This window comes from Ranitomeya variabilis, chromosome 4 (genome assembly GCF_051348905.1).
Source record: "Ranitomeya variabilis isolate aRanVar5 chromosome 4, aRanVar5.hap1, whole genome shotgun sequence".
NCBI lineage: Eukaryota > Metazoa > Chordata > Amphibia > Anura > Dendrobatidae > Ranitomeya > Ranitomeya variabilis.
In genome coordinates, this window is record NC_135235.1 from 751,797,235 (window position 1) to 751,818,655 (window position 21,421).

Sequence of the window (21,421 nt, forward strand, 5' to 3'; positions counted from 1 at the left end):
CCCAGCTTCCAATTTAGGTCTGGCTTGCTGAGTTTCATCCAGTTGTCTCCTGATCTGAATGATTGCTTGGCTATTTAGCTAGCTGGCGATGATTAGATCATTGAATAATAGAGGTAGTAAGAAGCTTTTGCCCTCAATTCAATGAGTGTAGGTGCCCAGAAGGAAAAACAATATACAGTAGTAGAAAACACCTCTGGCACTCAAAAAAATAAATAAAAAAGGGATATTTCTTGGGAATATTCCGTGTAATAAGAGAATCTTTATTTACAGCCGATATATGACATGGACAAGTCAAAATGTCAGATTTTTCGGCTCCCAGGCCTTTATGAAGGATGTCTGTCACAAGATGAATCGGCATGTATGGCGTGCTTGCAGCCAGGAGCAGGGTAAAAAGCGTCACACCCTCTGTATTGTGAGTGACAGCTCAGCTGCCAAGTTAGATCTGGGCTGCTGAGTTTGGTCCAGGTGTCTCCCGATCTGAATGATTGCTTGGCTTATTTAGCTGTCTGACGATGGTTTGATCATTGCCAGTCATAGCTTTTGCTGAGTGGTGTGTTTGCCTTGTTCTCTAGTGCTCTGTTATGCTGATCTTTTGCTGTCCGACCTTGGACCTTGCCTTTGTCTGTCTGTTTGCTTAGCCCAGTTGTATTGATCTCCTTACTTCCCTGGAATTCTGACCTCAGACTGTGACCTGTTTACTCCTTTGTCTTGCCCCTCTGTTTATGATGATGTCTGATGGCATTTGACCCAGGACCTCGTAACTCCCCTGCCTCAAAGCTTATCTGTGAGAAGTGACATTTACAAGCGTCACAGCAGGCCTTTTTTCAATTGCATTAGTAGTGCCTACTTCATACTTTGAGACTTGATCCCTACAGTGTAAAAATTATCATAATCTGATGATCAGTACGGCGTGTAGGGCAAGTTTTTTTTATGATGGGGCTTAGCATGGTGCCTATACGCACTCCGGGCAAATTTAAAACTTTTTGTCTATATCTAGCCCATGATTTTCCTGTAATGTTCACTTATTGGGTAATGTTTTTTGTTTTTACCGTTGCTTAAAGTCTCCATAGTGGATTCTGTTTGGGAAACCTTTTCGACAAATTCGAATTCCTTCCAAAACTCCATTGCACCGCAACTGGTGGATGACGAGGTGGTTATCCATCTCCCCTAAAAAGATAAAGGTGGAATTGGAAGATTTGCACAGGTTGTGTGTAGTCCTACAGCACGGCCTCAGGGAGGACATGTGATGGGATTTATGGTTCCCCAAATCTCCCTCCATATCTAAATTGTACCTGGAGTCTTAGTCTCGTTAGGGATTAAACAACGGACGAAGTGTGGGTGAGTGGTCTTCAAGTTTGTCATCAGTTTGTTCAGATTTTCCTGTAATTTACAAATAATGAAATTAGAAGAAATATTTTTGAGTAAGACAAAATATCTAACAACCCTTGGTGTACCTACTCGAAACAATGCCGACACAGTCTGGAAGGAGGACCCCTTCTTCTTGCTCCCTCCTTTGCTGGTGGCAGCTGGGCAGAAACAAAACAATTGTGGGAGAACATTAATCAAATGGTCACTATAGAAATGTTCAAGAAATGACCCTGAAATGTACCTGCTTCTGAAGAGGAAAAGGTGGAGAAGAGATTGGCGAGAAGTTTGACAGAAGACTTCTGATACAGTCCCACCACGGTCTCATTCAGAGGGTCTTTGTTCTTCTCCAGCCAGCCGGTGATGTTATAATCTACAGTACCAGCGTAATGCACCAGGGAAAAGTGAGCTTCTTCTTTACCTTTACCCAGTTTAGGCTTTTGGAAATTCGGTGACTTGCCAAGGTGTTGATCGTATAGTTTGTTCTTGAAAGTGATATCGGAAGCTTTTGGAAACATACACTCCTCTTCAAGGATTGAGAAGATTCCCATGGGCTGAAGGAATAGAGAGATCAATAAAGATGATTGTGATATCGTTGTTACCTTTTGATAATGCTAATTTTGCCAACGTTTAATTTTTGGACGTTTGGACAGATCTACCTTTTCAATTAGCTGGATGCAGGCGGCCAGGTCCATGCCAAAGTCAATAAACTCCCAGTCAATCCCTTCCTTCTTGTACTCCTCTTGTTCCAGGACAAACATGTGGTGGTTGAAGAACTGCTGCAGCTTCTCGTTGGTGAAGTTGATGCAAAGTTGTTCAAAAGTGTTGAACTAACCAAAATGATGGGAAAATAGCTTATAAAAAAAATCCATTAAAACTATAGATAAATATAAGTTCTAAAGTTCACCACTTACATCAAAGATCTCGAACCCGGCAATATCCAAAACGCCAATAAAATACTGCCGGGATTGCTTAGTGTCGAGCTGCTGATTGATACGAGTCACCATCCATAAGAAAAGTTTCTCGTAAACTGACCGGGCAAGAGCTCCAATTGAGCTGTAGACCTAAAGGGAAATGTTGCTGATCCATAAGTTTTTCATTTGCCTAATTTCCAACAATATTTACCCAAAACCAGCCACAATCTCAGGTTTTCTGGTTTCCACATGACTGGTGGACTTTTTGGAATTCAATCTCGATACATTGTTATTTGGAAGCTCATAACAATCTGACCATTGTCCTTACCTGCTGCACATTTTGGCTTTTTGTCACAAACTCGTTTCCAACTTTAACCCTTGGGTTGCAGAGAGATTTGACCAGGTCTGAGGAATTAAGGCCCATCAAGTAAGCCGCTTTATCTGCATCTGCAGGAAAAAATACTGGTGTCCAAAAATTGGGGGACACAATGACAAATACACAAAGTTGCCCATACATCTAAGATGGCAGTTGTTTGAAGCATATTGATATCATAAACAGAGTGTCAAAGTAAGAAGCCTAGATACCAATATCCTATATGCCAAGTAACTGAAATCTGAATCTAGACTGAGCATATTTTAGAACATGATGCTAGAAGCTCTGAAACGTTGTGGACCTGATTGGATGGATGGCCTTTTCTCCTCATTATTAGTCCCAGTAGTCTGTAATATGTAGGTTATTATGGTCAACGTTGGCTGAGATATTTACCTGTTTCCTGGACCAAGTTTCATTGGGTTTTAACTACCAGTCCACCCAAAAACCCTCTTACCTTCAGTGCCATCTGGCTCCGCTTGCTCCTCACGGGGTTTCTGCTTGAACTTTAGGTTGCCATAGTGCATGACAGCACCAGTCAACTTATAGATCCCCATTTTTTCTTCTTGGTTAAAGCCAAGGATGTCTATGGCTTCCTAAGAGGTCAATACAAATAACAGACATAACAATAAGATGTATGGACATATCCTACAGCTATAAAGCGCCTATGGTGAAATTGGCCCTTTGGTTATATTCAATGTAGGAGAAGACCTGATGAAGGGATCAATGTTTGGGCAATTTATTTCTCACTAGGGGTTACTCCTATGGTGAACCTCTCGGTCTGTCCATGACATGAAGCACAAATTGTCCTGATGCTCCTCTGTTCTGTCATACTCACATCCGTCGCCATGAGTTCCGCTTCATCATCAATACTCTTCACAGAGATTTCCCCCATACTTGTGTATTGGTAATCATATGGATTGGTTGTTATCAGCAACATTTCTGAAAAAAAATGTAATCAGGCGTCACAATGGAGCAAGCACCTATTAAAAAAGTGAACTCAACACGAAGCATTGAACTGACCTACAATCTCAGGCTTCTTGTTGCACTGAATCTGGTAAAATATATGGTAGCTGCGCTCATTGGGAAGCTGGAAGGTCACTCTGGACTTCTCCAGCAAATCTGCGATTAAAACATATACAGTAGAAGATTGAAATTATGAACTCATCTGAATCAAAGGAATATATCAGTCTCGTGTTTAAGAAATCCTACATAATATATGGTCATAATATATGGTAGATGCAATATAAATCTATAGGAGAGACCAAAAATGAAACCCACTTTTCCGTCTTATTTTAAATTAATTATGTCATCTTATTCCTGAAAAGTCCAAAGTTCCATCCACTAGGAGTCTTCGTTTTGTGTAGTTTGCTGTCCACTACCTATTGTTAAATGTCATCCATCTCTAGCAGCAGAGACATTGAGATATATTACAGGAAGTGGGGGCAGGTTTTTGTCTCTTTACAGGAAGTGAAGGGTGGGTTATTGTCTCTTTACAAAAAGTGGGGGCAGGTCTTTTTCTCTTTAAAGGAAGTGGAGGGCAGGTCATTGTCTCTTTACAAGAAGTGGGGAACCGATCTTTGTCTCTTTAGAGAAAGTGGAGGGAAGGCCATTGCCTCTTTACAGGAAGTGGGAACAGGTCTTAGTCTCTTTACAGGAAGTGGAGGGTGGGTTATTTTTTCTTTTCAAGAAGTGGAGAACCGGTCTTTGTTTCTTTACATGAAGTGGAGGGCAGGTCATTGTCTCTTTACAGGAAGTGGAGTGCAGGCCATTGTCTCTTTACAGGAAGTGGGAACAGGCCTTTGGCTCTTTACAGGAAGTGGAGGGCAGGCCATTGTCTCTTTACAGAAAGTGGGAACAGGTCTTTGTCTCTTTACAGGAAGTGGAGGGCAGGCCATTGTCCCTTTACAGGAAGTGGGAACAGGTCTTTGTCTCTTTACAGGAAGTGGAGGGCAGGTCATTGTCTCTTTACAGGAAGTGGGAACAGGCCTTTGTCTCTTTACAGGAAGTGGAGGGCAGGCCATTGTCTCTTTACAGAAAGTGGGAACAGGTCTTTGTCTCTTTACAGGAAGTGGAGGGCAGGCCATTGTCTCTTTACAGGAAGTGGGAACAGGTCTTTGTCTCTTTACAGGAAGTGGAGGGCAGGTCATTGTCTCTTTACAGGAAGTGGGAACAGGCCTTTGTCTCTTTACAGGAAGTGGAGGGCAGGCCATTGTCTCTTTACAGAAAGTGGGAACAGGTCTTTGTCTCTTTACAGGAAGAGAAGGGTAGGTTATTTTCTCTTTACAAGAAGTGGACAACCGGTCTTTGTTTCTTTACAAGAAGTGGAGGGCAGGTCCTTGTCTCTTTACAAGAAGTAGGGAACCGATCTTTGTCTCTTTAGATAAAGTGGAGGGAGTGTCATTGTCTCTTTACAAGAAGTGGGGAATCGGTCTTTGTCTCTTTACATGAAAGTGGAGGGCAGGCCATTGTCTCTTTACAGAAAGTGGGAACAGGTCTTTGTCTCTTTACAGGAGGTGGAGGGCAGGCCATTGTCTCTTTACAGGAAGTGGGAACAGGTCTTTGTCTCTTTACAGGAAGTGGAGGGTGGGTTATTTTCTCTTTACAAGAAGTGGAGAACCGGTCTTTGTTTCTTTACAAGAAGTGGAGGGCAGGTCATTGTCTTTTTAAAAGTGCAGAATCGGTCTTTGTCTCTTTACAGGAAGTAGAGGGTGGGTCATTTACTCTTTACAAGAAGTGTGGAGTCTGTCTTTGTTTCTTTACAGGAAGTGTAGGGCGGGTCATTGTCTCTTTACAAGAAGTGAGGAACTGGTCTTTGTCTCTTTACAGGAAGTGGAGGGCAGATTATTGTCTCCTTACAATAAGTGGGAAACCGGTCTTTGTCTCTTTACAGGAAGTGGAGGGTGGGTCATTGTCTCTTTACAGGAAGTGGGGGAAGGTTTTTTTCACTTTACAGGAAGTGGAGGGTGGGTCATTGTCTCTTTACAAGAAGTGGGGAATCAGCCTTTGTCTCTTTACAGGAAGTGAAGGGCAGGTCATTGTCTTTTTGAAAGAAGTGGGGAACTGTTTTTTTGTCCCTTTATAGGAAGTTGAGTGTGGGTTATTGTCTCTTTACAAGAAGTGAGGAACTGGTCTTTGTCTCAATACAGGACATGTGACAAGTTTTTGTCTCTCTACAAGAAGTGGGAGCAGGTCTTCATCTTTTTACATGAAGTTGGGTGGTTCTTCTACTCTTTACAGGAAGTGAGGGGTGGGTCTTTGTCTTTTTACAGAAAGTAAGGTGCTGGTCAGTATCTCTTTACAGGAAGTGGGGTGGTTCTTCTACTCTTTACAGGAAGTGATGGGGTGGGTCTTTGTCTTTGTCTTTTTACAGAAAGTAATAATAATAATAATACAATAAATATTACAAAGCCTAAGAAATGATAACAATGATGATACAATGAATATTGAAAACTGAAATCAGACACAATTATTATTGTAAAATGTGAGATTAATAACACAATCAGCCGGGTCTCACATGTTTCGATATCCGCAGAGGACAGTTTTCCGATGGCTCCAAAGTGAATTCGGATGAATTTTCCCTGCATAATAAATTATTAAAGTTATAGATGGCGTCTCTTCTCCAGATATTGCCGCAAAGGGTTAAATAAAGTGGTGGTAAAATCTCTATTTTTGGGCCGATATCAGAACCTTTTTTATTGCAGGAAAATGGAATTCCTGATAAAGGGAACGTTCTCCAGTATTCTGGGATGTTACATTTCACCTGGTGGCAACTTACAAAACGAGACGAATTGTCGTTCCTGACGGTCTTGGCATTACCAAAGGCCTCCAGAAGAGGGTTAGCCTGGATGATTTGATCCTCCAGGGTCCCCTAGAGAAAAATCAGAAAAAAAGAAGTTTACAAAACTTTTATTATATTTTTAGAAAACAAAATGGAAGAAAGCAAAGAACCCGTAAAAGCTACGGTAACTGCTGCAAAATTTTTAATGAAACCAAATGATTTGTTAGCCTATAATGCGTGCATAAAAGTTAAAAAAAAGAAAGTTCCCCAAAGGTGAAAAGCATAAATGATCCTAACCTGCATTTTGTTTGCTGAGGAAGTTTCTTTCTTTTTTCCTGAATCTGCAGTAGTTGCAATTGTTGCAAAATACTGAATGACGCGTTTCGTGTTCACAGTCTTCCCGGCACCAGATTCTCCACTGAATAAACCAAAGAAAATGTAAGAAAAAGATTAAAAACAAAAATATTTTAAACATCGCAAAAAATACAAATAAAAACTGAAGTCTAATATTTTAATCCCCCAAAAATCTAACAAAACAATATACGGTATATATGAACACAAAGCTCAAAAAGCAATTTTGTATTTATATTTTCAAATATTGCAAACATTTTTGGTGCTTTTTTATGGAAGAAAGAGGAGAAGGAAGAAACAGAAAAGGAGAAGAAGAATAAGGAGGATTAGTAAAAGGAGAAGGAGTAGAACAAGAAGGAGTAGAAGGAGAAAGAGAAGGAGAAGAAGAAGAAGAAATAGAGGAAGATGGAGGAGAAGGAGCAGAAGAAGAAGGAGGGAAATATGGAGGAGGAAAAGGAGAAGGTGTAAATGGAGAAGGAGGAGAAGAAGAAGGAGCACGAAAAGGAGAAGAATGAAAAGGAGGAGAAAAAGGAGAAGGATGAGAAGGAGGAGGAAAATGAGAAGGAGGAGAGGGAGAAGGACAAAAAGGAGGAGTAGAAGAAGAAGTAGGAAAAGGAGAAGAAGGAGTAGAACGAGAAGGAGTAGAAGGAGAAGAAGAAAAAGAGGAAGAAGGAGGAAAAGGATGAGAAGGAGGAGAACAAGAAGTAGGGAAATAAGGAGAAGAAGGAGAAGGTGTAAATGGAGAAAGAGTAGAAGGAGAAGGAGAAGAAGAAGAAGAACAAGAAAAAGAAGGAGGAGGAAAAGGAGTAGAAGGATAAGGAGAAGAAGAAGAAAGAGAAGGAGGAGGAAAAGGAGAAGGAGGAGAAAAAGGAGAAGGATGAGAAGGAGGAGGAAAAGGAGAAGAAGGAGGAAAAGGAGAAGGAGGAGAGGGAGAAGAAGGACGAAAAGGATAAGGAATAGAAGAAGTAGGAAAAGGAAAAGGAGTAGAAGGAGAAGGAGTAGAAGGAGAAGGAGTAGAACGAGAAGAAGAAGGAGAAGAAAAAGAGTAAGGAGAAGGATGAGAAGGAGGAGAAGAAGAAGGAGGGAAAGAAGGAGAAGAAGGAGGGAAAGAACGAGAAGAAGGAAGAAGAAAAGGAGAAGAAGGAGGAGAAGGAGAAGGGTGAGAAAGAGGAGGAAAAGGAGAAGAATTAGAATGAGGAGGAAAAGTAGAAGAACAAGAAGGAGGAGGAAAAGGAGAAGAAGGTGGAAAAGGAGAAGGAGAAGAGGGAGAAGAAGGAGGAAAAGGAGAAGAAGGAGAAGGAATATTATCATTATAGCGCCATTTATTCCATGGCGCTTTACATGTGAAAGTAGAAGAAGAAAGAGGAAAAGGAGAAGAAGCAGAAAAAGAAGAAGGAGGAGAAAAAGGCAGAAAAGGAGAGTAAGAAGGAGGAAAAGGAGAAGGAGAAGGACCAGAATAAGGAGAAGGAGAAGAAGGGGAAAAGGAGAAGGAGGAGAAGATGAAGAAGGAGGAGAATGAGAAGGAGGAAAAGGAGAGTAAGAAGGAGAAAAAGGAGAAGGAGGGGAAGGACTAGAATAAGGAGGGAAAGGAGAAGAAGAAGGAAAAGGAGTAGAAGGAGGAGGAGGATAGGAGGAAGGGGAAGAAGAATAACTATCTGTGTAGGAAGTTAATGAGCTACAATCCTGGTGGAAGGGAAGGTTAAATTCCAAAGCATTGGATTAGGTACTTCAAGATGGTGTTAAAACAGGTGGTTTTAGAATGTTTAGTTTTCATTCTTTTTTCTTTTTTTTTAAAGTCCAAGTGCTGGCCCCTTGAAATTGTTTCAGAAAATGACGTACCATATTTCTCCTAGACAATTACTACAATTCCCCACGTTTTGTTATACACATGTTTATTTCCTTTGTGTGTTTTGGAACAACTCGAAAAAACAGAGCGAAAAGGCAAATTGGACATAATTTCATACAAAACCCACAAAATGGGCCGGACCAAATTGTTGGCACCCTCCACTTAATATTTGGTTGCACACCCTTTGGAATAAATAACTGCGATCAGTCGCTTCCTATAACCATCCAAAAGCTTCTTACTCCTCTCAGCTGGTATCTTGGATGACTCTTCTGACAAAGTGGTGATATTTTGGTTCTCAAATCCTTGGACAGTTCTCTTCTCCTCTTTCTGTCCTCCATGCTTAGTGTGGCACACACAGACACACAATGCAAAGATTGAGTCAACTTCTCCCCCCTTTTTATCTGGTTTCAAGTGTGATTTTCATATTGCCGACACCTGTTACTTGCCACAGGTGAGTGTGATCGAGCATCACTTGCTGGAAACAAAGTCACTTGCCCACAATTTTGGAAAGGTGCCAACAATATCATCCGGACCATTTTTGGACTTTTGTGTGAAATTATGTCCAATTTGCCTTTTTTTCTCTTTTTTTGTGTTGTTCCAACACACACAAAGGAAGTAAACATGTGTAATTGCAGAAATTTTCTGGGACAAATGCTTAATTTTCTGGAACAATTTCAAGGGTCCAACATTTTCGTCCATGACTGTATATGAATAGCTTCAAACATAAAAACAAGATAGTAAAACTAATTCTCACGTGATGAGGATCGACTGGTTTTCTCGATCTGTATATGAAGGAGCAAAAACAGAATTAATATCCTATCTCAGGTAATGAGTCTTCATGGAGAGCTGGTAACAGATAGTTTGAAGGCTCATGCACATACTACTCATGCACAGACTAAACACATTTTTTTCTCACCAGTCAGCATGAACTGATAGGCGTTATCGGAGATAGAGAAGATGTGTGGTGGGGTTTCCATACGCTTCTTGCCTCGGTAGGCATTGACCACCTCGGGGTTGTACACAGGTAGCCATTTGTAGGGATTGACAGTGACACAGAACAATCCAGAATATGTCTTGAATCAAACAGAGAGACAATATTAACAGCCGTGAATACTTGGGATTAGTACCTTGACCAACAATCATATCAACCAAGGACTACCAAGAAAAATTATATCCAAGGTCAACAAATTTTCAGTAATGATTTTGATAGAAAATGTGGGTGATGTAGGTGATAATGAAGACCTTGTTATGGTTGAGTTGCCGTACTCTGGATCACCAGGATACCTTTCCTTTAACCTATGAGACTGTAGATGTAGAGTTGTCAAGGGACCTTCTACTAGACCACAGTGAACCTCGTTGCATTCTTAGCTGACTAAAAGAAGACCCGACTCTTTGGAGATAATTATGGGAAACTAAGAAGAGAAGCGATGAATGATAGGATTGATAGAGACCATGACAAATAAGGTTCGAGAAGCATTTTCTTGGCTCTTCCTATGAATGTCCCTTGGGGAAAAACAAAGTTTTACCAATGAAGATGTTGGTGGTCAAAAAAGCTTATTACATAGATCATCTATGAGGCGTAATGTTCCATGAGTTTGAAAAGAACTTATGGCTTGTTGAGGTGAGTAGGGCCATATCTTCAATCTTTTCAAACTTCGGTGGGTTTCTAGGTAAAACCTCATCGTCCTTCAATTGCTAAGGGACCTTCTACTAGACCAAAGTGAACCTACATTGTATTCTAAGCTGACTACGAGAAGACCCTACTCTTTTGAGATAATTAAGGAAAACTTAAGAAAATAAATAACTTCCTGTGGAAGTCCCTTGGGGGCAAAACAAAGTTTTACCATTGAAGATATTGGTGGTCAAAAATGTATCTTACGTAGATAATCCATGCGGCATAACGTTCTTTGAGGTTGAAGAGAACTGCTGGCTCATTGAGGTATGTGAGTAGTGCCATGTCTTCAATCGTATCAAACTTTGGTGGCTTTCTTGGGAAAATATCATCACCCTTCAATTGCCAAGGGACCTTCTACTAGACCAAAGTGAAATTTCATTGTATTCTAAGCTGACTACGAGAAGACCCTACTCTTTGGAGATAATTAAGGAAAACTAAGAATATAAATAATGAATGATAGGATTGATAGAGACCATGACAAATAATGAATAAGTCAAAGAGGAACCCAGAGACCCAAGAGAAACTCAAATCCTGAAGAGCATACCAATGACTAAGATTGGAGAAGCATTTTTTTGCTCTTCCTGTGGAAGTCCCTTGGGGGCAAAACAAAGTTTTACCAATGAAGATGTTGGTGGTCAAGAATGTATCTTACATAGATCATCCATGCGGCATAACGTTCTTTGAGGTTGAAGAGAACCACTGGCTCATTGAGGTATGTGAGTAGCGCCATGTCTTCAATCATATCAAACTTCGGTGGGTTTCTTGGGAAAACCTCATCACCCTTCAATTGCCAAGGGACCTTCTACTAGACCATAGTGAAATTTCGTTGTATTCTAAGCTGACTACGAGAAGACCCTACTCTTTGGAGATAATTAAGGAAAACTAAGAAAATAAATAATGAATTATAGGATTGATAGAGACCATGACAAATAATGAATAAGTCAAAGAGGAACCCAGAGACCCAAGAGAAACTCAAATCCTGAAGAGCATACCAATGACTAAAGTTCGAGAAGCATTTTTTTTTGTTCTTCCTGTGGTAGTCCCTTAGGGGCGAAACAAAGTTTTACCAACTAAGATGTTGGTGGTCAAGAATGTATCTTACGTAGATCATCCATGCGGCATAACGTTCTTTGAGGTTGAAGAGAACCGATGGCTCGTTGAGATGTGTGAGTAGCGCCATGTCTTCAATCTTATCAAACTTCGGTGGGTTTCTTGGGAAAACCTCATCGTCCTTCACTGTGACGACCTACAAATAATAACAGTAGTTGAGTTTGGTCATCACATGTAAAACCCTTGAATATAGCAGGAAAATCCTTCCAGAACCTACACTTCCCCCATCTGTCTGTACGGTGGCACTCTTCCCCTCCTTAGTCTGAACAATCCCCTTCAGGTAGAGCTCCTTGGTGTCCGCAACATAAACAAACGTCTTGGCGTCGAATGGTTGATTTTGGGCCTCAATCCGCTCTTTTTCAGACTTGCGCAGGTATTGCGCGGCATCCCCAAAAATCGCCATTTCACGATCTCCACTCATGTCGGCAAATTTTCTGAAAAATGTAAGACCTCAATTAATAGAATGCCAGCGATACAGTGAAGACTGGCACAACAAAACGGTAGACAGGCGAAAGCGGTAACTTACGGATCTGATCATACGGTCGCCCCAGAATCTACGTGAGGTCAAGAAACATTAAAAGACTTCCCCCTAGGGGGCGCGATCGGTCATGAATTTTGAGGACTTGCCATTTCACTAACAATATAAATGTTATGAGTGGGGTTATAATAGTTTTGTTCATTGCATGAGAATCCCCCCGAACATAAACAACTAGATCACATAACCGGCGTCCGCTGCCAGCCAGATGCCCGGAAAGTTGATAATCTCTTTATTAATGCATCGAGCGCTTTGTGTGCCAGCCCGCGGTCTAAAAGTCTTACAGGAAAAATTCTAATTGTACGGCTCTGGTTACGGGGATGGCAGCAGCAGAAAGTGCAATACAGCAGTAGTGAGTGAAGAAGCACTTCAAGTGCATTGCCACGCCCCCAGAGCACTTCCAGCCTAATTCTAGATTTTTTATGGTATCATTTTTATAAGCTCCTATACAGCTATACCCCTACGTCAATATGTAAATTCCTGCTGACAGGTTCCCTTTAAATCCCCTCTACCTATTAACCCATTCATCACCCTAGACCACCAGGGAATTTTTAATGAACCCTTTTATTGCCATAGACCATATGGGAATTTTGGATAATTCCCTTTATCATCCTAGACCAACAGTGTATTTATAATAAACCCCTCTTATACTCTAGACCACCAAGGAAATGATTATAAACTCCTCCTGCAACTTAGACCACCAGGAAATTTATAATAAACCCTTCTTACACCATAGACCACCAGGGAATTTATATGGAACCCCTCTTACAACCTACACCACCAGTGGCAAAGTATTATAAATCCCTCCTACAAATTAAACCACCAGTGAATTTATAATAAACTCATCTTACACCCTACACCACCAGGGAAATTATTATAAACCCCTCCTACAACTTAGATCACCCTAGACCACCAGGGAATTTAATAATAAACTTTTTTATCACCCTAGACCACCAGGAAATGTAAAAATAAACCTTTTTATCACCCTAAACCACTGTGTAATTTATGATAAATTATCCAACACCTACAGGAAATTTATAACAAACCCCTCTTCCACCCTAGACCACCATGGAATATATAATAAACTACATTATCACTCTAGGCCAGAAGGAAGCATATAATAAAACTATTCCGCAACCTAGACCACCAGAGAACTTATTATAAACTTAATATGAACACATCCCACCAGGGAGTTTATTATAAACCCCATTAACAACCTTAGACCACCAGGGAATTTATAATTAAGTTCTTTTAAACGCTAGACCGCCAAGGGATTTTTGATAAACCTTTTTAAAACACTAGACCACCAGGTAATTGTACAATAAAAACCTCCCACAACCAGGACCTCCCTGAAATTTATAATAAACCTCTTTAATACCATAGACCACCAGGGAATTTATCATAAATCCCTCCAATAACTTAGACCATTAAGAAATTTACAGTACACCCCTTTGCAAATGTAGACCACCAGTAATAAACAATAAACTTCTCATACAACCAGGACCACAAGATAATTTATAATACACCTCTTTAGCTCCCTAGACCACCAGGGAACTTATATAAAAAAAATATACCACTTGTGAATTTATTATACACCTCCCCCACAACCTAGATAAGCAAGAAAGTTATATAAAAAACACTCACACCCTAGGCCACCAGGGAATTTATATTAAAATTCTATATCACCATAGTTCCATCAGAGAATTTATATAAAAATGCATAAAACAAACTATACCACTTGGGAATTTATTATTGACCTCCCCCACAACCTAGACCGCCAGGGAAGTTATTAAAAAAAACTCCTTTCACAACATAGACCACCAGGGAATTTATATTAAACACATAACATAAACTAGTTTACCAAGTTTTTTTATAATAAAGCACTCCCACAATCCAGACTACTAGGGAATTTATAATAAACTCCTTGATCACCCGAGACCATCACAGAATTTATAAAAAAAATGACTCTCACAAACCAGACTACCAAGAAATATAGAATACACCTATATAACACTATAAGTCTATAAGAGAGCTGTCCCTGGGTGATAGGGCTAAGAGAGCTATGTATGCCTGGGTAGTAGGACTAAAAGAGCTGTCCCTGGGTAGTAGGACTAAGAAAGCTGTGCCTGGGTAGTAGGGCTAAGAGAGTTGCCCTTGGGTAGTAGGACTAAGAGAGCTTTGCCTGTGTAGTAGGACTAAAAGAGCTGTCCCTGGTTAATAGGGCTAAGAGAGCTGTGCCTGGGTAGTAGGACTAAGAGAGCTGTCCCTGGGTAGTAGGACTAAGAGAGCTGTCCCTGGGTAGTAGGACGAAGAGAGCTGTGCCTGGGTAGTAGGACTAAGACAGCTGTGCCTGGGTAGTAGGACTAAGAGAGCTGTCCCTGGGTAGTAGGACTAAGAGAGCTGTCCCTGGTTAATAGGGCTAAGAGAGCTGTGCCTGGGTAGTAGGACTAAGAGAGCTGTCCCTGGGTAGTAGGACTAAGAGAGCTGTCCCTGGGTAGTAGGACTAAGAGAGCTGTGTCTGGGTAGTAGGACTAAGACAGCTGTGCCTGGGTAGTAGGACTAAGAGAGCTGTCCCTGGGTAGTAGGACTAAGAGAGCTGTCCCTGGGTAGTAGGACTAAGAGAGCTGTGTCTGGGTAGTAGGACTAAGACAGCTGTGCCTGGGTAGTAGGACTAAGAGAGCTGTCCCTGGGTAGTAGGACTAAGAGAGCTGTCCCTGGGTAGTAGGACTAAGAGAGCTGTCCCTGGTTAATAGGGCTAAGAGAGCTGTTCATGGGTAGTGGGTCTATAATAGAGCTGTCCATGGGTAGTGGGTCTATAAGAGAGCTGTCCCTGGGTGGTAGGGCTAAGAGAGCTGTGCCTGGGTAGTAGGACTAAGAGAGCTGTGCCTGGGTAGTAGGACTAAGAGAGCTGTCCCTGGGTAGTAGGGCTAAGAGAGCTGTGCCTGGGTATTAGGACTAAGGGAGCTGTCCCTGGGTAGTAGGACTAAGAGAGCTGACCCTGGGTGGTAGGGCTAAGAGAGATGTCCTTGGGTAGTAGGGCTAAGAGAGATGTCCTTGGGTAGTAGGGCTAAGAGAGCTGTCCCTATGTAGTAGGGCTAAGAGAGCTGTCCCTGGGTAGTAGTACTAAGAGAGCTGCCCCTGTGTAGTAGGGCTAAGAGAGCTGTGTCTGGGTAGTTTGGCTAAGAGTGCAGTCCCTGGGTAGTAGGGCTAAGAGAGCTGTGTCTGGGTAGTTCGGCTAAGAGAGCTGTCCCTGGGTAGTAGGGCTAAGAGAGCTGTCTCTGCATAGTAGGACTAAGAGTGCAGACCCAGTGTAGTAGGGCAAAAGTGCTGTCCTTGGTTAATAGAGCTAAGAGTGATGTGTCAGACTTCAGAGTCCAAAATGGACTGCTCCCTATGCTAAGTACTGGCTGTGTCTGCCTGATTCAAAGATACAACCACAAAAATGTGCTGGGTGACTGAATTCACCTTTTGTGCTGGCTGACTGCATTCACTGCATTCACCGTGCTGGTTGACTGCGTTCACTGTGCTGGTTGACTGTCTTCACTGCATTCACTGTGCTGGTTGATTGGGCTCTCTTTTTGTGCTGGCTGACTGCACTCAGTTTTTGTGCAGGCTGACTGTGATCACTGCATTCACCGTTTATGCAGACTGACCATATTCACAGCATACACTGTTCACTTTGACAAAGATGGCACCTGCTACTTGTGCCCCTTTTTACAGGTCACTGCATCTGCTCAGATTCAAAGATGACAACAGCTCCGTGTCGACTCCATCTTCCTCTGCTGAGCACTGGTTGAGTGGACGTAGAACACAGCCAGTACTTAGTTGAGAGGCAGAGCCAGCTCAGGGTGCGGCTGTCATATTAGATTTTGAGCTCCGGCGCACATTTCAACACTGCTCAGACCCGACTCTCCACTTTCCCCATACAAAGGGCTGGTCAGCGCAATGTTAAAGAATGTGCTATGTGGGGGATCATACTGTATATAGGAGAATATGTTGGGCTCATACTATATATTTTGGCTATGTGGGTCTCATACTGTATATAGGAGGCTATGTGGAAGCTCATACTGTATATAGGAGTCTATGTGGAAGCTCATACTGTATATAGAAGGCAATGTAGTGGCTCATACAGTATATAGGAGTCTATGTGGTGGTCTAATACTTAATATAGGAGTCTAGGAGCTGTGTGGAGCTCATACTGTATATAGGAGGCTATGTGGGGCTCATACTGTATATAGGAGGCTATGTTGGACTCATTCTGTGTATAGGAGGCTATGTTCACCTCATACTATATATAGTAGGCTATGTGGGGCTCATACTGTATATAGGAGGCTATGTGGGGCTCATACTGTATATAGGAGGCTATGTGGAAGCTCATACTGTATATAGGAGGCTATGTTGGACTCATACTGTGTATAGGAGGCATTGTTCACCTCATACTATATATAGTAGGATATGTGGGGCTCATACTGTATATAGGAGGCTATGTGGGGCTCATCCTGAATAAAGAAGGCTATGTGGGGTGCATACTGTATTCAGGAGTCTATGTGAAAGCTCATACTCTATATAGGAGGCTATGTGGGACTCATACTGTGAGGAGGCCATGTGGGGCTCATACTGTGAGGAGGCTATGTGTGGGCTCATATTGTATATAGGAGGCTATGTGAGGGCTCATACTGTATATAGGAGGATATGTGGGGGTTCATACTGTATATAGGAGGCTATATGAGGGCTCATACTGTATATAGGAGACTATGTGGTGGCTCATACTGTATATAGGAGGCTATGTGAGGGCTCATACTGTATATAGGATGCTATGTTCAGCTCATACTGTATATAGGAGGCTATGTGGGGGTTCATACTGTATATAGGAGGCTATGTTGAACTCATACTGTACATAGGAGGCTATGTGCGGGCTCACACTGTATATAGGAGGCTATGTTGAACTCATACTGTATGTAGGAGGCTATGTGGGGCTCATACTGTATATAGGAAGCTATGTGGGGCTCATACTGTACATAGGAGGCTACGTTGGGCTCATACTGTATATAGGAGGCTATGTGGGGCTCATACTGTATATAGGAGGCTATGTGGGGCTCATACTGTATATAGGAGGCTATGTAGGGCTCATACTGTATATAGGAGGCTATGTGGGGCTCATACTGTGTATAGGAGGTTATGTGGCATATAGGGGGCTATATGGTATATAGGGGGCTGTGTGATGTCAGCATACTTCATTCTGCTCAATATTAGGTCATACAATTAACATTATTGTACAATAATTATAATTATTATGCTAATATTAATACTGAGAAGAATAAATTTCAACCTATTGGTTCGACCTCCAAAACAGTGACGGCCTATCATGTGGCCCCATGGTAAAACTAATTGCCCGCCCCTGCTGTAGAGTATGACTGCGATATAGGATGTTGGGTGCCGTGTAGGATGATGACTACTGCATCGGATGATATTACATTTTTAAGCTGATAAATTAATTTGTAAATCCAGTCTGAAAGGGACGATCCTCTTTACTTACTGGAACACGCAGCATTCGAGCAGCTGCGGCTAGCATTTCCTGAGTCAATGTTATTTGATTGCCAAAGTGGAATTAAAACTGATGCCGGCATTTCACTATCCAAGACGGACCCAGAAATGGCACCAAAGAATCTGACAACTTGTCTGGCACTTAGGAAAGAACATCTTGATATTTGCTTAAAGAAAATCAGATACAAAGCTCCAGCATCCAGTGCAATGATGTACTGATTTATCTCACACTGCATGTAATAAGCGTGAAGAGCAGAACTGCACAGTGTGCACAGGGGGCAGTATTATAGTAGTTATTTCCTTGTACAAAGGGGCAGTATTATAGTAGTTATATTCTTGTACATAGGAGCAGTATTATAGTAGTTATATTCTTTTACATAGGGAGCAATATTATAGTAGTTATATTCTTGTACATAGAGGGCAGTATTATAGTAATTATATTCTTGTACATAGGGGCAGTATTATAGTAGTTATATTCTTGTACATAGGAGCAGTATTATAGTAGTTATATTCTTGTACATAGGGGCAGTATTATAGTAGTTATATTCTTGTACATAGGAGCAGTATTATAGTAGTTATATTCTTGTACATAGGAGCAGTATTATAGTAGTTATATTCTTGTACATAGGAGCAGTATTATAGTAGTTATATTCTTGTACATAGGGGCAGTATTATAGTAGTTATATTCTTGTACATAGGGGCAGTATTATAGTAGATATATTCTTGTATATAGGAGCAGTATTATAGTAGTTATATTCTTGTACATAGGAGCAGTATTATAGTAGTTATATTCTTGTACATAGGGGCAGTATTATAGTAGATATATTCTTGTATATAGGAGCAGTATTATAGTAGTTATATTCTTGTACATAGGGAGCAGTATTATAGTAGTTATATTCTTGTATATAGGGGGCAGTATTATAGTAGTTATATTCTTGTACATAGGGGCAGTATTATAGTAGTTATATTCTTGTACATAGGAGCAGTATTATAGTAGTTATATTCTTGTACATAGGGAGCAGTATTATAGTAGTTATATTCTTGTATATAGGGGGCAGTATTATAGTAGTTATATTCTTGTACATAGGGGCAGTATTATAGTAGTTATATTCTTGTATATAGGAGCAGTATTATAGTAGTTATATTCTTGTACATAGGAGCAGTATTATAGTAGTTATATTCTTGTATATAGGAGCAGTATTATAGTAGTTATATTCCTGTACATAGGGAGCAGTATTATAGTAGTTATATTCTTGTATATAGGGGGCAGTATTATAGTAGTTATATTCTTGTACATAGGGAGCAGTATTATAGTAGTTATATTCTTGTATATAGGGGGCAGTATTATAGTAGTTATATTCTTGTACATAGGGGCAGTATTATAGTAGTTATATTCTTGTACATAGGAGCAGTATTATAGTAGTTATATTCTTGTACATAGGGGCAGTATTATAGTAGTTATATTCTTGTACATAGGCAGCAGTATTATAGTAGTTATATTCTTGTACATAGGGGCAGTATTATAGTAGTTATATTCTTGTACATAGGAGCAGTATTATAGTAGTTATATTCTTGTACATAGGAGCAGTATTATAGTAGTTATATTCTTGTACATAGGGACAGTATTATAGGAGTTATATTCTTGTACATAGGGGCAGTATTATAGTAGTTATATTCTTGTACATAGGGGCAGTATTATAGTAGTTATATTCTTGTACATAGGGGCAGTATTATAGTAGTTATATTCTTGTACATAGGAGCAGTATTATAGTAGTTATATTCTTGTACATAGGAGCAGTATTATAGTAGTTATATTCTTGTACATAGGAGCAGTATTATAGTAGTTATATTCTTGTACATAGGGGCAGTATTATAGTAGTTATATTCTTGTACATAGGGGCAGTATTATAGTAGATATATTCTTGTATATAGGAGCAGTATTATAGTAGTTATATTCTTGTACATAGGAGCAGTATTATAGTAGTTATATTCTTGTACATAGGGGCAGTATTATAGTAGATATATTCTTGTATATAGGAGCAGTATTATAGTAGTTATATTCTTGTACATAGGGAGCAGTATTATAGTAGTTATATTCTTGTATATAGGGGGCAGTATTATAGTAGTTATATTCTTGTACATAGGGGCAGTATTATAGTAGTTATATTCTTGTACATAGGAGCAGTATTATAGTAGTTATATTCTTGTACATAGGGAGCAGTATTATAGTAGTTATATTCTTGTATATAGGGGGCAGTATTATAGTAGTTATATTCTTGTACATAGGGGCAGTATTATAGTAGTTATATTCTTGTATATAGGAGCAGTATTATAGTAGTTATATTCTTGTACATAGGAGCAGTATTATAGTAGTTATATTCTTGTATATAGGAGCAGTATTATAGTAGTTATATTCCTGTACATAGGGAGCAGTATTATAGTAGTTATATTCTTGTATATAGGGGGCAGTATTATAGTAGTTATATTCTTGTACATAGGGGCAGTATTATAGTAGTTATATTCTTGTACATAGGAGCAGTATTATAGTAGTTATATTCTTGTACATAGGGGCAGTATTATAGTAGTTATATTCTTGTACATAGGCAGCAGTATTATAGTAGTTATATTCTTGTACATAGGGGCAGTATTATAGTAGTTATATTCTTGTACATAGGAGCAGTATTATAGTAGTTATATTCTTGTACATAGGGGCAGTATTATAGTAGTTATATTCTTGTACATAGGCAGCAGTATTATAGTAGTTATATTCTTGTACATAGGAGCATTATTATAGTAGTTATATTCTTGTACATAGGGAGCAGTATTATAGTAGTTATATTCTTGTATATAGGGGGCAGTATTATAGTAGTTATATTCTTGTACATAGGGGCAGTATTATAGTAGTTATATTCTTGTACATAGGAGCAGTATTATAGTAGTTATATTCTTGTACATAGGGGCAGTATTATAGTAGTTATATTCTTGTACATAGGCAGCAGTATTATAGTAGTTATATTCTTGTACATAGGGGCAGTATTATAGTAGTTATATTCTTGTACATAGGAGCAGTATTATAGTAGTTATATTCTTGTACATAGGAGCAGTATTATAGTAGTTATATTCTTGTACATAGGGACAGTATTATAGGAGTTATATTCTTGTACATAGGGGCAGTATTATAGTAGTTATATTCTTGTACATAGGAGCAGTATTATAGTAGTTATATTCTTGTAGATAGGGGGCAGTATTATAGTAGTTATATTCTTGTACATAGGGGCAGTATTATAGTAGTTATATTCTTGTACATAAGAGCAGTATTATAGGAGTTATATTCTTGTACATAGGGGCAGTATTATAGTAGTTATATTCTTGTACATAGGAGCAGTATTATAGTAGTTATATTCTTGTAGATAGGGGGCAGTATTATAGTAGTTATATTCTTGTACATAGGGGCAGTATTATAGTAGTTATATTCTTGCACATGGAGCAGTATTATAGTAGTTATATTCTTGTACATAGGTGCAGTATTATAGTAGTTATATTCTTGTACATAGGGGGCAGTATTATAGAAGTTATATTCTCGTACATAGGGGCAGTATTATAGTAGTTATATTCTTGTACATTAGGGCAGTATTATAGTAGTTATATTCTTGTACATAGCAGCAGTATTATAGTAGTTATATTCTTGTACATTGGAGCAGAATTATAGTAGTTATATTCTTGTACATAGGGACAGTATTATAGGAGTTATATTCTTGTACATAGGGGCAGTATTATAGTAGTTATATTCTTGTACATAGGAGCAGTATTATAGTGGTTATATTCTTGCACATGGGGGAGTATTATAGTAGTTATATTCTTGTATATAGGGGCAGTATTATAGTAGTTATATTCTTGTACATAGGTGCAGTATTATAGTAGTTATATTCT

General features: G+C 39.8%; 1 protein-coding gene across 1 annotated transcript in view; it reads right to left on the reverse strand.

Moving 5' to 3' along the window:
• The window catches only part of LOC143766781 (myosin-1-like), a 52,297-nt gene that overhangs the window by 22,904 nt on the left and 7,972 nt on the right, over positions 1–21,421 (reverse strand). Inside the window, exons 2-18 of the mRNA XM_077254737.1 lie at positions 11,630–11,846; positions 11,405–11,548; positions 9,544–9,700; positions 9,382–9,409; positions 6,728–6,848; positions 6,428–6,520; positions 6,167–6,230; positions 3,673–3,771; positions 3,488–3,591; positions 3,107–3,245; positions 2,608–2,726; positions 2,280–2,429; positions 2,025–2,195; positions 1,610–1,919; positions 1,459–1,526; positions 1,293–1,380; positions 1,050–1,167 (exon numbers count right to left, since the gene is read on the reverse strand). Coding sequence (XP_077110852.1) covers positions 1,050–1,167; positions 1,293–1,380; positions 1,459–1,526; positions 1,610–1,919; positions 2,025–2,195; positions 2,280–2,429; positions 2,608–2,726; positions 3,107–3,245; positions 3,488–3,591; positions 3,673–3,771; positions 6,167–6,230; positions 6,428–6,520; positions 6,728–6,848; positions 9,382–9,409; positions 9,544–9,700; positions 11,405–11,548; positions 11,630–11,833 — 2,177 coding nt within the window. The 5' untranslated portion in view covers positions 11,834–11,846. The remainder of the gene's footprint in view (positions 1–1,049; positions 1,168–1,292; positions 1,381–1,458; positions 1,527–1,609; positions 1,920–2,024; positions 2,196–2,279; positions 2,430–2,607; positions 2,727–3,106; positions 3,246–3,487; positions 3,592–3,672; positions 3,772–6,166; positions 6,231–6,427; positions 6,521–6,727; positions 6,849–9,381; positions 9,410–9,543; positions 9,701–11,404; positions 11,549–11,629; positions 11,847–21,421) is intronic.